This window comes from Pocillopora damicornis, chromosome 9 (assembly GCF_964200805.1).
Source record: "Pocillopora damicornis chromosome 9, jaPocDami1.2, whole genome shotgun sequence".
NCBI lineage: Eukaryota > Metazoa > Cnidaria > Anthozoa > Scleractinia > Pocilloporidae > Pocillopora > Pocillopora damicornis.
In genome coordinates this window covers 19,995,022-20,008,776 of record NC_142678.1, presented here as the reverse complement: position 1 = coordinate 20,008,776, position 13,755 = coordinate 19,995,022, and the positions used below count along the sequence as shown (strand labels likewise).

General features: G+C 36.8%; 2 protein-coding genes across 2 annotated transcripts; both read right to left on the bottom strand.

Moving 5' to 3' along the window:
* Window positions 1-1,686: 1,686 nt before the first annotated feature.
* LOC149040553 (adenosine receptor A3-like) lies at window positions 1,687-2,661 on the bottom strand. Its single transcript, XM_089181574.1, has one exon. The coding sequence runs from the start codon at window positions 2,629-2,631 to the stop codon at window positions 1,687-1,689; it is 945 nt and encodes a 314-aa protein (XP_089037700.1). The 5' UTR covers window positions 2,632-2,661.
* Window positions 2,662-11,046: 8,385 nt separating this feature from the next.
* Window positions 11,047-12,687, bottom strand: LOC149040552 (uncharacterized). Its single transcript, XM_089182476.1, has one exon. It carries the CDS (start codon window positions 12,685-12,687, stop codon window positions 11,773-11,775), a length of 915 nt encoding a protein of 304 aa, XP_089038602.1. The 3' UTR covers window positions 11,047-11,772.
* Between the last annotated feature and the right edge of the window lie 1,068 nt (window positions 12,688-13,755).

Here is a 13,755-nt window from a genome sequence, read left to right as displayed (position 1 = left end):
TCTAATTTCTCTCTTAGTTATCTGTGCAGTTGCTGGTTAGGCTATCTCAGTCATCATCCTCGATTATTTTTTTTTCCACTCAGAGAGAAAGAAAACTGAATGGAAGCTCACTAATCGTTCCACTTGTATCGCTGTTAAGTTTTCTAAAAGCGACAGAAATGCATTGCTTTTCATTTTTATCGTTTAGATGTTTCTACCGTTTCTATCGTTAGTCAATTGCAAATCTTACAAGAGTCTACTCGTCTACGTTCAGCCAGAACTCGATTCGGAGACTGGAGCGTATCGCCTAACTATATTGCAAATCCCAGATCATATAAAATCCAAAGACAGTACGCGATATTCAAAACGTAGTGCTTGAGGATATTTTTGGCTCCCACAGTCTTTGTTTTGTTTGAGAAGATTTTGTCCCGGAGTTTTTGTGTTCATTTACATAATTTACATAAACGAGTCCAAACTTTTGAAGGCTGTATTTTAAACGTATGGAAATATATATATATATATATAATGAGTAATTCAAGTGAGGAATGATGATTATATTGCCTTATTTTCTCTCGAATTGTGTGGGGGTTGGGGGAGCATGATAAATAGAGAATAATACATGGGGTGGGGTGGGGGGTGGGGGAGCACGATAAATAGAGAATAATACATGGGCGTGCGTAGATATGGAATTTCTCTTCGAGTTGAACAAGAGAAGAGAAATTCCATATCTACAAGCAACCATGTAAGACAAGCCGACTTCATTAGTGAATGAAAATAAATGAATCGACAATCCTCGAATAACAGTCGCAGAGTGCGTTGGTGCTGACTCTTAAGATGGAAAAATGCGTTGAATCATGATTACAAAAACAACAATGGTCGTAATTTTCAATTTCAAAAATTCTCGTTTATTGCCTTTGTCCTTACCGACAGAAGAAGTCTTTCAGGTAAACGGCCAAAATCGGCCAGTGGCAAATCTTCCAGTTGTCGATTTTCACTCTCAGCCGAGAGAAATGCTAACACCAAAGCCACTGAACACGCAACTTTCGGTTTTTCTTTTAGTATATTGGTTTTCTTCCCCTTCTAGGAAAGTTTGAACCTCATTGTCTGTCAGCGATACGGATTTTTTGGTGTTTTAGCCGTCATAATTCGAGAAAGCTCCGACAACAATTCCTTATTTAAACTAATCAGCCTTTTTGAAACATAGGACTCCCAATTTATATGTGGTTGCAATGGCCAAGTTTTCTGGCTCAATATCACCACACCACGTTTTACATACGAAAAATACGCCACTCGGTTCAGGGATGTGGTGGTCGTATTGATACTACGAGTGTGCACATTTTTGCATCGCTTTGCTTTGCGTAAAATTCTTTTCAATTAGGCAGTAGAAGACTTTTTTAATTTCACGCGGCCTCGTTAACATATAGGGGTCGGGGAGGGGTTGGGAGTGGGGTTGTAGAGTCCCTTTAAGTTATGCATCTGAGGCTTGTTAAAAGTTGCACATATTTTGGTTCAGGTCAAGCTGTCACGCAAATGATTACAACGTCGAATAAGTTGAGTATACTGTTTTTATTAAAAGGCAAAACTATACTGTATCAATCATTTGTTCGTATATTACTTGCGTAGTTTTTCTTACTCATGTGAAGATTTCAATGGGAACCAAAAAATAGGATGGAAATGTATGTTGCTCGACTGAGAAGTTAAAGTTATTTAGCAACAAACTTCATCAATAGTTTTCCTACCATCAATCGACGCTCTATTAAGGTTTCGAAGTGGCAGGTTTGCTGGGGCGACACGAGAAAGGTCTGGGACCCTGTAAAATAGCTGTGATAAACCTTCTCTGAATCCTGGCATCCGAATAGCGTAAATTATAGGATTTATAAGTGAGTTAGCTAAAACTAGAACTAACACAGCGATCTCAATATGAAAATTTCTGAAACAAGTAAAGGAAACGCGAAGACACGCTACATATATACTCGCTGGTAGACAACAAAGTATCGATACAAGTGAGACGATAAGCGCAGTACCCGTCAGTTTTCTTTCTCTTTTGGACCTAGAATGAAATTGAGGATGACGACTACATCGTACCTTAATAGTAATGAGGATGTAAGATACACAGATAACAAATAGAGAAACTGCAGCAAATAGGATATACAAGGAAGTGTTAATTACAGCTCGATCAGCAATTCCCTTTGACAAAATTTGAGCGGCCTCTCTAACAATAGGTATTAACCAAATGACAATAATTATCGCTCTATAAACCCATTCCCTCATAACGCGATGCCTGAATGGAAAAAATGTTGCGTGTAGCCGTTCTAAGGAAATAGCGATAAGATTTGTTAGGGAAGTGAACGAGAATAAATGTAAAAATGCATAAGATAAATAATGAGACCAAATATTCTTTCGTCTGTAATTCCATAGAGGACAGAGCCCCGACATTCTTCGTTCAATTTGCAGCGGCCCAGAGACTACACCCACCAGGAGATCGACCATCGCCAGGTGGATGATCAAATATGTACTCCGCCGCTGTAGCTGACGCTTCTTCTTCATAAAAACAACAATGGTGATGATATTAAGGATGACTATGGCCAGACATTCGATGATGAGGACCACAAGCCATGGAATACACTGCCAAGCTGAGTAGAGAGGTTGCATTTTCTCTGAGCTCTGTTAGCTGCTACGAAAATAACAGGAAACAGTTCAATTAGAGGTGAAATGAAATATGAATTCAATATTCTCAATAAAGAAATATATCAAATATTGCTTTTTACGTTTTTTAACATGTTAAAACTTTACTTAAAGTGATCCTAGTGTTTCTTTATGCGAGATTCATATCAGGAAATTTAATTATGATCAGCCTCTTCCTGTTTTTTTCTTTCGATAAAAACGAATTTAATAATATAAATCTCTTTCGATGTCCACTGAATAGGCGAAAAGCTTTGCCACCAGTGATTTCAATTGCTTTCTCAGAAGAAAACTTATAACCTCCAAAAACAGATGGCAATAAACAAATTTTTAAGAAATCTTCCGGAAATACAGTGGAAAGACCTGCTCCTCTTCTCGGTGCCGCTATTAGAAATACAGTTATTTTTGCTACCGCCTTGAAAATTTCAAAAACAAATTAACTGTAGGTACGGTGATATGTAACTAACATTTTTAAAAGCAAAAGCATCTCTTATGTTTTATTTTCCACACCCAGAAGTTTAGTCATAGTCTTTTCTCGCTTCGGATAAATTTCTTCCGTTGTCAATATTTTAAACAACAAGCCTGAGAAAGATATCTCTTTCGTCGCGTTACGATGGTTACAATTATCAATGACATATTTCCGTCCATGTTGATTCAGTTTTGCTCATCTCACCGAAGGTAGAATTTGCAAACCAATCTTAAGAATATTTTGAACTTACCTCACTGATAACGAAAGTGTTTCTAGCCTTTAACGAATGGAGTTTGAGTCAAATGCGGAAAGGGCGGTTTTCAAATGAAAAAGAAAGCAGCATGCTGAGGAAGAATGCAACGCAGACTAAACTTATCACTTTTAGAACTCCAATTTAGTTTTTGCGAATGATTGACAGATAATGGCTGAAAGGAAAACGACGTTTTTAGAGCAGCTAAACAAAAATTACAGATAAAAGCATCCGCCTGAACTTCGCGATTTTTAGTGTGTTTAAAGTCCTGTATCGTCGTAAATCCAACTACAAAACAGCTAAATATAGAGAATCAACATAAGCACATCAAACGAGTGGAAATAAATAGTTTCTAAAATCCTTGAATGATGGTTTGAAAGCTTTTTGGTTTTACGAGGAAAATTACATCATTGAAGCAGAAGAAAGGGTGGTAAGCATTATCATTTATAGGCATCAAAAGAAACAATCTAACTTTTTAGAAACTTTTCCACATGCTATTATACTATAACAAATATGGCAAGAGTGGATCAAGTCCTCTCTTCAACATGATAAATGTTGTACTCGGTAATGAAACAGGAAGATCTTTTCATCATCTCATCACGAACGAATAACGAAGGAACAAGCTTTTCGCAAGGTCCGTTTCATAAGCATTAAAAGAAGGAAACAAAACCAAAATTCTCAAATTTTCCACAGGCTTACAGAGGATTTTCCATAACTTCTCTCCACCCATTTTAACTCGCTTTACCTCCTCTCCCCAAAACTAGAGTTTGTAAACGAATTAAATGTTACTAACATACCTCACTAATAACGAAGTACCTCGTATCCTCTAAAAAAAAAGGTAAGAGTCAAATTTGACCAAAGGCGGTTTTCAGAATGAATAAGAAAACAACAAGCTAAGGAATAGAGATAGAAAATAAACACACCACTATCAAGACTCGAAATTAGCTTTCAAAATGTGTGACATATGACATCTATAGATGTCGTACGACGTTTTGACTGCAGCTGAACAGGAACAACAAGTAAGCTACACTACACCTGTGGGTCGTTAATTCAAAGAAAGTTCCGTATCTATGTGAACCCAAAAACAAAACAGCTTCATCTGGAGAATCAATATCTGAATATCAAATAAATGACAACGGGAATGTTTCCAGAAACCTTTAATGCAGTTTTGAAAGCTTTTGATGTTTACAGGAGAAGTTATATCACTGAAAAAGGCAATTTAACTGGCACAGAAAACATTTCAAAATCGAAATACGAGGCATCTTTTTCAATGTTTTTAATTTTGGTTCACAAAATTTTCTTTTTTCCTTAAAAAAAACTGCTTTAGTCGATGTTTCATTTAATAATATTTTTTTCTTTGATTTTAAGTTGAAAAGTTGTGGCAGCGTGACCTAAGGTGTTAAGACACTCGTCAGAACAAAGAGTGCGACATTGTGGAGAATTATGTAAATGTATGAAAATGTGGTGGTTTCGCTCACGTACGGAGCCCACGAGGGATAGGGTCTTTCACCTCAAACATATTGCCTATTTTAAAAGATAAAAAAAACCAACTTTATATCGATGCTGTTACAGTAACACTTAGCAAATTGGCGAACCCTTTTTTGTGTGACAACAGAAAAAGAGCCAATGTAAGGTAATTTAAAATAAAAGTTAATAGTAGTGTCTGAAACGGAGACCGGGGGAGTGCACTCATTACGGGTGAGCGTGAGGAAGGATCCAGCCGACAAAACTTTAGAAAATAAAATAACACGGCGACGTTTATTTCTTTTGATCTACCGCTGCATTTGTATTCAATTTAACTCCAACTCCGGTGGGTGAAGATAGTATTCTCTCCTCATGATGATTCCGATTTTTTTAATACTTGCCATTTGAAAACTCCACGTTCTGCCTTTCCCTGAAGCAATAAAACCAACAAATATCAATAATTTGGTTATCGGCTAAAATCAAAGTGGTGTTTCTGATACAGTTATGTGTTTATTTCTGAGACCCTATCATGTGTTCCCCATTCTATCTAATTTCTCTCTTAGTTATCTGTGCAGTTGCTGGTTAGGCTATCTCAGTCATCATCCTCGATTATTTTTTTTTCCACTCAGAGAGAAAGAAAACTGAATGGAACCTCACTAATCGTTACACTTGTATCGCTATTTAGTTTTCTAAAAGCGACAAAATGCATTGCTTTTCATTCTTATCGTTTAGATGTTTCTACCGTTTCTATCGCTAGTCAATTGCAACTTTTACATGAGTCTACTCGTCTACGTTCAGCCAGAACTCGATTCGGAGACTGGAGCGTATCGCCTAACTATATTGCAAATCCCAGATCATATAAAATCCAAAGACAGTACGCGATATTCAAAGCGTAGTGCTTGAGGATATTTTTGGCTCCCACAGTATTTGTTTTGTTTGAGACGATTTTGTCCCAGAGTTTTTGTGTTCATTTACATAATTTACATAAACGAATCCAAACTTTTGAAGGCTGTATTTTAAACGTATGGAAATATATATACATAATGGGGCAATTCAAGTGAGGAATGATGATTACATTGCCTTACTTTCTCTCGAATGGGGTGGGGGGGGGGGAGCATGATAAATAGAGAATAATACACGTGTTTAGACAGTAAACATAATAAACTCTCATCTAAATACTTTTATTGATCACGCACATAAACCCAGTTGTCCATAAAACGAAGCCTATGGACGGAATGTTTCTTGAAGCCTTTCTTGTGAAATGTACAGTAAGATTTTAATTTCGGCAAGATAATTTGCTCTTTTAAAAAACATTGATCTTCTTTGCTCTGAATTACCTGATCTAATACACTGAACTATAAGACTCGTATATTGATGGTTTTGTTAGAAATTTCTTTTTTGAACTAATCAGCCTTTTTTAACTTAAGACTCCCTATTTATATATGTGGTTACAATGGCAACATTTTTTTGTCTCATTTAATGATTTTTCCCTCCTGTTTCCACCAAACGCAATACAACGCAACGATAAAGTGGTCGAGGAAATCTTTTGACAACATACGATGAAAAACGCTCGTAAAATGCAAATTTTAAAAATATCGGTTAACTAGTTACTTGTCCGTAATAAAACAATTTGATAAGAAGTCGTCCACCCAGCAGGATAACCCGAATAGCATCGGCATGAAACCTGCATAAAAATAATCCTGACATAAAAACTACCGTCAATGTCATACCCCTTGGAACCTTAATAGTGAGTTAATGATAATGTTATTAGCAGTTTTGCCATTCGTCTTCCTCTCAAGCTTTTGCGAAGCTCAACTCCAATGTTCTAGATCTCCAATGCAACTTAGAGAGGCCTTTAAGGGCCTTTGTGCCTTTGCATGGGCCGGATATCAGACCTGGAGCATAAAAAATTAAATTAGACATACGAAGATTAATTACTTTCAATATCACAACAATCTCAGAAATTCACTTGCCTATACCGAAAAGTCTCATCGAAGATTCAATACTTAGCTGAGGTTTCTTTCGTCGATATAAATATACATATATTTCTCTAGCATGACAAATGCCGACTACATAATATATCAGTGAAAAGAAGAAAAGGAAATTCCAAAGCTATAAGGCTCACGGGGAAATATTTGCAGTGGTTTTAAGTTTACGTCGTTAGTGTTCTTGACCAACAGCATGCACTAACTAAATAAATGTAATTACAAACTTCTAAGAGTCTAGGACTGAGGTGATATCCTTTCGATAAGAATATCAGGGCTGTTATCACAGAGCTGCGCACTAATAACTCAAATCTTTCTATTTTTCCGCTCATAAATGTTAGAAATGGTCTGTAAGAGTTGAGTGCTTCATCCAACTTTCCTGATGGACCGATACAGCCTTTCGTTACCAGTCTTCCTCGGAGTGTCTTGATATTGCGGGGCAGAAGACACTATGTTGATGTTGTTGAATCTGAGGGGTTAAGGAGATGAATTGTTTACTCATACACCGTTGTGGAAGACGACTTTTCCCAGGTAAATATAAGCAACTTAGTTGATGTTCGTTCCAGAATTTTTCTTACTGTTCATATCGAAGAATAGCGAAAACCTCGATCAGAAATCTAATCGAAAGGAAGCAGCGAAAGTGGTTGTCGCTACCGGTTACTTCTTTCATTCTTGCCTTCCAACAGTTTATGTTTTAAATGAGATATTAACTCCGTCATTACGCTGCTTGTGATTCAGCCCACAGTGAGGGGTTTATTTCTGTAAAGTTTCTGTGGGGTTTATTTCTTTAAAAATTTCACACTATAAGTAAACAAACTAAACGTCATATTAAATGTTTCACTTCGTCGCGCAAATGAAAGTGCTACTGATGCCATATCGCTATGCTGTTTATTCGATTCATTGTTATGGATACCAGCGATGTATTTGGTATCGAACTATCAACAGACTGGATAACTGATCCACAGCAATGTTAAGGCATTTTACTCTTACTGATCGATAAAGTTGATATAGTTCCGCAATCTTCATTCTGCATGATCAATTGTTTTTTTATTGTTAATCAAGTATTTCATCATGCGGTCTATGTAAGGATAGCGATGGTTCGAAAGTTTGATCAATGCTTGATAATTACCTTCCCAAACCCTTACAATACATTAACCGAGACATTATGACTACACATCTTTTATGACAAACCCTACCCCCGCCTCTTAAACAGTTTTGAGATCTGACAAATTTGCCTATGGCCTAACCGGTTCTACTCTCTCTGAGAATGGACAGGCAGTCAGTGGTCACGCTCCAGCAAGGACTGCCGTAGGAAGTACGTAAATTTTGTGTCTAATGCTAGCGCTGCAAATGAGTAACGACATTCTCTCTGGCACATCTTTGATCGTGAAAACGCGCGCGCAAGAGATCCGTCACTCGCTTGCGCGAACCACGGGGCGAATACTTTCAGTTTCCATGTAACCTTTTCTGGCAATTACGAGTTTACCTGTTTGGGCCTGATCTCGATAACTGCTGAGTACCGCTTTTTCGTTGACAAGATACGCGTCGCATAAAACACGCATAGCCGTCTTTCCATGCTTTTGATGGGAAAGTTACCCTGAAAACAAGTGACAGAGCAGTTTTTGAAAGCTGCCTAAACATTCATTTGATCCGAAGGGAAAATATTTAGTGCATGATTAAACTTCTATTTTTATTTTCCATTGTGTGGATGTTTCAGGGATTTAATTATCGTCCATTTCTTCCGTCCATTGCCAAAAATAAAGTGACACCTTCTTAGAGCTTTTCGAAAAGCTCGCGATCGCGATTGTTAAATAATGCACGATGGACCCACGTGCTCTCCTCAACCCTGAAAACATGTATCTGTTTTTGTATTATCAATATTATCTATTAATTTTTTTAAACTTTTTTTTTTGACGTATGACCCTCTTCCATTTCGTCAATTGTTCGAGCTTGAGTTTCAATCATTGAGTGATTTTGCAAAGGTGAAAGTCTGGGCAACGGAAAAAGTACCGAGCGGTTCGTCAAAAAAATTGATAAAAACTCAATATTACTCTTTATTTGATCCTTTTCAACAACATATCACACTTGTCTGAACTGGAATTTTACTTTCTGTGTGACTGTACAAACCAAAAGCGGAAAACTATTGAGCGGTGCGTGAAAGAAAGGTTAGAACAGGTTGTCCGAGTTCAGTGATTTTGTATTTCATGAGACAAAGAAAATGTTGAGAGCTTTGGCTGAGACTGGCCCTCCTATAAGCATGTCCTAAATTTTTGGCAGGAATTTAGAACACGAGAGTGCTCTCGTGTCATAATTCAAATGTTTCATGCTAATTATCTTAAGCATCTGAAAGATTAGAACGGATTAACCTTCCGTCGGATGTGAGATTAGATCTTTCCCAACCAAAGGATAGAAACCTGCTATTATGTAATGGGAGGAGGTATACCCGAAAGGTGAACGAAACAGAAAGTGTAATGTATACACAAACCTCGCTCTCCTGAAAGGTTCTTTCGACCAATTCCTAAACTCGATTTTAAGGTATAAGACTCCAAAAATGCCTAATTTTCATCGTAGTCACTATGGAAGGGCTAAAGCAACCCAACAATCCCAAATTTTGAGGCGTTGTATTAAAACATATTATGAATAAACAACAGTAGTGAAATTTTCGTCGGACGCCGAAGCATGATTGATTTTGTTCGTGCGGATCGTGCGCCTCGCTCCCACGCTTGCGTGACACTGGTGCCAATATATTCACAACAAAACAGCTGAGTTCTGATCGCATCGCGGATCAAAGAAATAGGTATCTTTTTGTCGTTCGCTAAGTCATTATAAAACTCGCGACAAAAATGCCAGTTTCTGATTCTTTTGAAGCCCAAATATTCAATCTCTGTAAGACGTTTTGGAGAGAATCGACAACGTCCCTCTAAGACGGAAGATTCGAGAGCTCGTCAGTCCTTAACTAACTGTCTTATCTCCGTGAGGGAAGAACTTTCATTTTTTTAATCTTTTAGTCCCCAATTTTGTCACCCGGTTCAACTTGTTCTTTCTCTCTTGGGTAGTCAGTCCTATTTGGGCTGTTGTTATCGGAGGCAAGAACCTTTCCTATTTTTCACCTGGTTCTGTCTCCCACGGGTGGTCAGTCCTACATGGGCTGTTGTTATCTGAAGGCAGAACCTTTCCTTTTTTAATTTGGTTCTATCTCTCTTAGGGTGTTGGTTCATTTTAGACTGTGCGTTTTTATCTTATAACAAACTAATTTTGAGTATGAATCGCGAAATAATAAAATTTACTTGTCACGATCGTTCATATTTTTCCTTTGCAGATTTAATATAACGTAAACCATGTAAAATTGTGATGAAAAAGCCGTGTTTGTTTCATTAGAAAAAATAATTCTCTTCTTGAGATGACCAACCAACATGAACTGAATCATTTATAGTAAGTGCACGTTCCGTTGACTGGTAATTTTCCGTCGATGATGTGTTTGCTTTGGTGGTGTCTGCCCTCAAATCCCATGGATGTTTCATTAACAAATAAATAACAAATTTAGGAATAAAAAACTCGTCATGAATAGGAACAATAGGTAAGCTAAATTACACCTGTACGTCGTTAATTAAAAGAAAGTTCCGTCTCGAAGTGAACCCAAATCGCCGGCAAAACAGCTTTGTCTGGAGAATTAATACCTGAATATTAAATGAATGGGGAGGAATAGTTTCTAGAAACCTTGAATGGAATGTTAAAAGCTTTTGGTGTTTACAGGAGCAGTTATTTCACAGAAGAAGGCAATTTAAGTGGCTGAGAAAACATTTCAAAACTCAAATACGAAGCATTTTTTTAGTGTTAGTAATTATGAGTGGTCCAAAAAATTCTCACTTTTCCTTTAACAAACTTCCCTGGTCGATTTTACATTCTTATATCTGCACTGAACTAGTCATTTTCTTTTATTAAAAATAAACTTCTTCTGTAAACTTGGTTCCTTATTATATTCAGTTCAAGAAATTACCTATCTTAACTCAGGTTATTGATTACAGCTGTGGATGTTATTTCCAATTAAGTATTCGCAAGATAAATGGGTAGAAGTTTTACGAAAAGAAATCTTTAAAGCGGTGATAAAGACCGTGCATCTTACTAAGGAGTTACATAAAAATTGCGTTGTTGAAAGTTGGAAATAATTTCTTAATTAAAGACTTTATTTTCTTACAAGGTAGGTCATAAGTAAAGCAAACATTCTGAACAAGACTTCAAAAGTGTAATCATAAATTAGACAGTCTTATTGTTTTAAAACTAATACAGTTGTAATCTCATATTTTAAATTAAAAATACTTTCATGAGAAATAAATTCATTGACAGTCTTGTGCTTCACTGTCCCACAGGTGGAATCGTAATTAGAGCATGTTAAGTTGAGTGCAGCTGAACCGAAATTTTGGATGGAAGCGTACACTTTCTGTATTGAGTTAATTTGGACGAAGCCCTCTACTTTATCGTCTTTAAACTGTGAAATACTATCGGAGATGAGCTATTTCCTAGATCCTAAATTTGAATTTTTAAAAGCTGTCGGTTAGTACCAGAGAATATTTAATTTTAAAGAGGAAAAGTGACCCAGGCGACAAAACTTTTGGAAATAGAATAACACGGTGACATTTATTTCTTTTGATTAATAGGTGCATTTTTACTTAATTTAAGAGTAACTCCAAAGGGAAAAGAAAGTATTATCTCCTCATAATGATTCCGATTTTTTTATACTGGTTAGTTGAAGAATCCTCAATTATTTTTTTTTCGTTCCACTCAACGCATCGCGTTTCATTTTTTATCATTTAGATGTTTGTACCGTTTCTATCCTTAGTCTACTCTCATATCACCAAAAAAAGAAATGGAAATGCATGTTGCTCGGCTAAGAAGTTAAAGCTATTTGAAAGAAAAATTTTATATGTAGTTTTCCTACCATCAATCTACGCTCTCCTAAGGTTGCAAAGAGGCAGGTTTGCTGGGGCGATACGAGAAAGGTCTGGGACCCTGCAAACTAGCTGTGATAAACCCTCTCTGAATCCTGGCATCCGAAGAGCGTAAATTATAGGATTTACAAGTGAGTTGGCTAGAAATAGAACTACCACAGCCATATTAATATGAAAATGATGCATCTTAAAACAAGCGGAGGAAAGGTGAATACATGTTACATACATGATTGTCCCAGGTAGAAGACAAAGTAACGATGCAAGTGAGACGATAAGCGCAGTACCCGTCAGTTTTCTTTCTCTTCTGGACCTAGAATGGATTTGAGGATGACGACTACATCGTACTTTGATAACAATGAGGATGTAAGATACACAGATAAAAAATAGAGAAACTGCATAAAATAGGATATACAAGTACGAATTAAGTTCAGCTCGATCAGCAATTTCCCATAAGAAAATTTGAGCGGCTTCTCTAACAATAGGTATTAACCAAATGACAATAATTATGGCTCTATAAACCCATTTCCTCACAAAGCGATGACTGAATGGACAAAATGTTGCGTGTAACCTCTCTAAGGAAATAGCAATAAGATTTGTAAGGGAAGTAAAATAGAATAAATGTAGAAATACAAAAGATAAACGATGAGACCAAAGAGTATTTCGTCTGTAATTCCATAGAGGACAGAGCCAATCCATTTTTATTTCAATCTGCAGCGGCCCAGAGACTGCGCCCACTAAGAGATCGACAATCGTCAGATGGATGATCAAATATGTACTCTGCCGCTGTAGCTGACGCTTCTTCTTCACAAAAACAACAATGGTGATGATATTAAGGATGACAGTGGCCAGACATTCGATGATGAGGACCACAAGCCATGGAATGCACTCTGAAGCTGAGGAGAAATACTCCATTTTCTCCGAGCTCTGTTAGCTGCCATAAAAATAACAGAAAACAGTTCAATTAAAGATAACATGAAATATGACTTCAATATTCTCAATAAAGATATATGTCAAATATTGCTTTTTACGCTTCTTTAACGTGTTTTGAAAAACTTAGTTTTGTCCATTGACTTAAACTGATCCTCATGTTTCTTTATGCGAGATTCATATCCGGAAATTTAATCATTCAGCCTGTTCCCTTTTTTCCATTTTGAAAAAGACGGATATAATGATATAGAACTTTTTCGATGTTCACTAAATAAGCGGAAAGCTTTGCCACTAGTGATCTCAATTGCTTGAAGGAAATTTATAGCCTCCAAAGACAGATGGCAACAAACAATTTAGAGATCTTCCGGAAATATAGCAGAAAGACCTAGTAGAAAGACCTACTCCTCTTCTCGGTACCGCCATTAAGAAATATGGTTATTGTCGCTACCGCCTTGAAAATTTCAAAGACAAATTAACCGTAGGTACGGTGAAATGTAACGAACATTTTTAAAAGCAAAAGCATCTCTTATGTTTTATTTTCTTTGTCAATATCATAAGCAACAAGCTAGAGAAAGATATCTTTTTCGTCGCGTTACGATTATTAAGATCATCAATGAAACATTTCTGTCCATGTAGATTCAGTTTTCCTCATCTCATCGAAGGCAAAATTTGCAATCGAATCTTAAGAATATTTTGAACTTACCTCACTGATAACGAAAGTGTTTTTATCCTTTCAACGAATTGAGTTTGAGTCAAATTCAGAAAGAGCGGTTTTCAAATAGAAAAGAGAGTAGCGTGCTGAGGAAAAGTGCAATGCAGACTAAACTTATCACTTTTAGAAGTCCAATTTAGTTTTTCCGAGTGATTGACAGATAATAGCTGAAAGGAAAATGGCATTTTTAGTGCAACTAAACAAGAATTACATGTAGAGGCATCCGCCTATAAACTCCGCGATTGTTATTGTGATTAACGTCCTGTCTGGAGGCAAATCCACCCACAAAACAGCTGAATAGAGAGAATCAACATAAGCACATCAAACGAGTGGAAATAAAT

Coding starts and splice junctions, on each gene's coding strand:
- LOC149040553 (XM_089181574.1), bottom strand. CDS start 2,631: ATGCAACCTCTCTACTCAGCTTGGCAGTGTATTCCATGGCTTGTGGTC.
- LOC149040552 (XM_089182476.1), bottom strand. CDS start 12,687: ATGGAGTATTTCTCCTCAGCTTCAGAGTGCATTCCATGGCTTGTGGTC.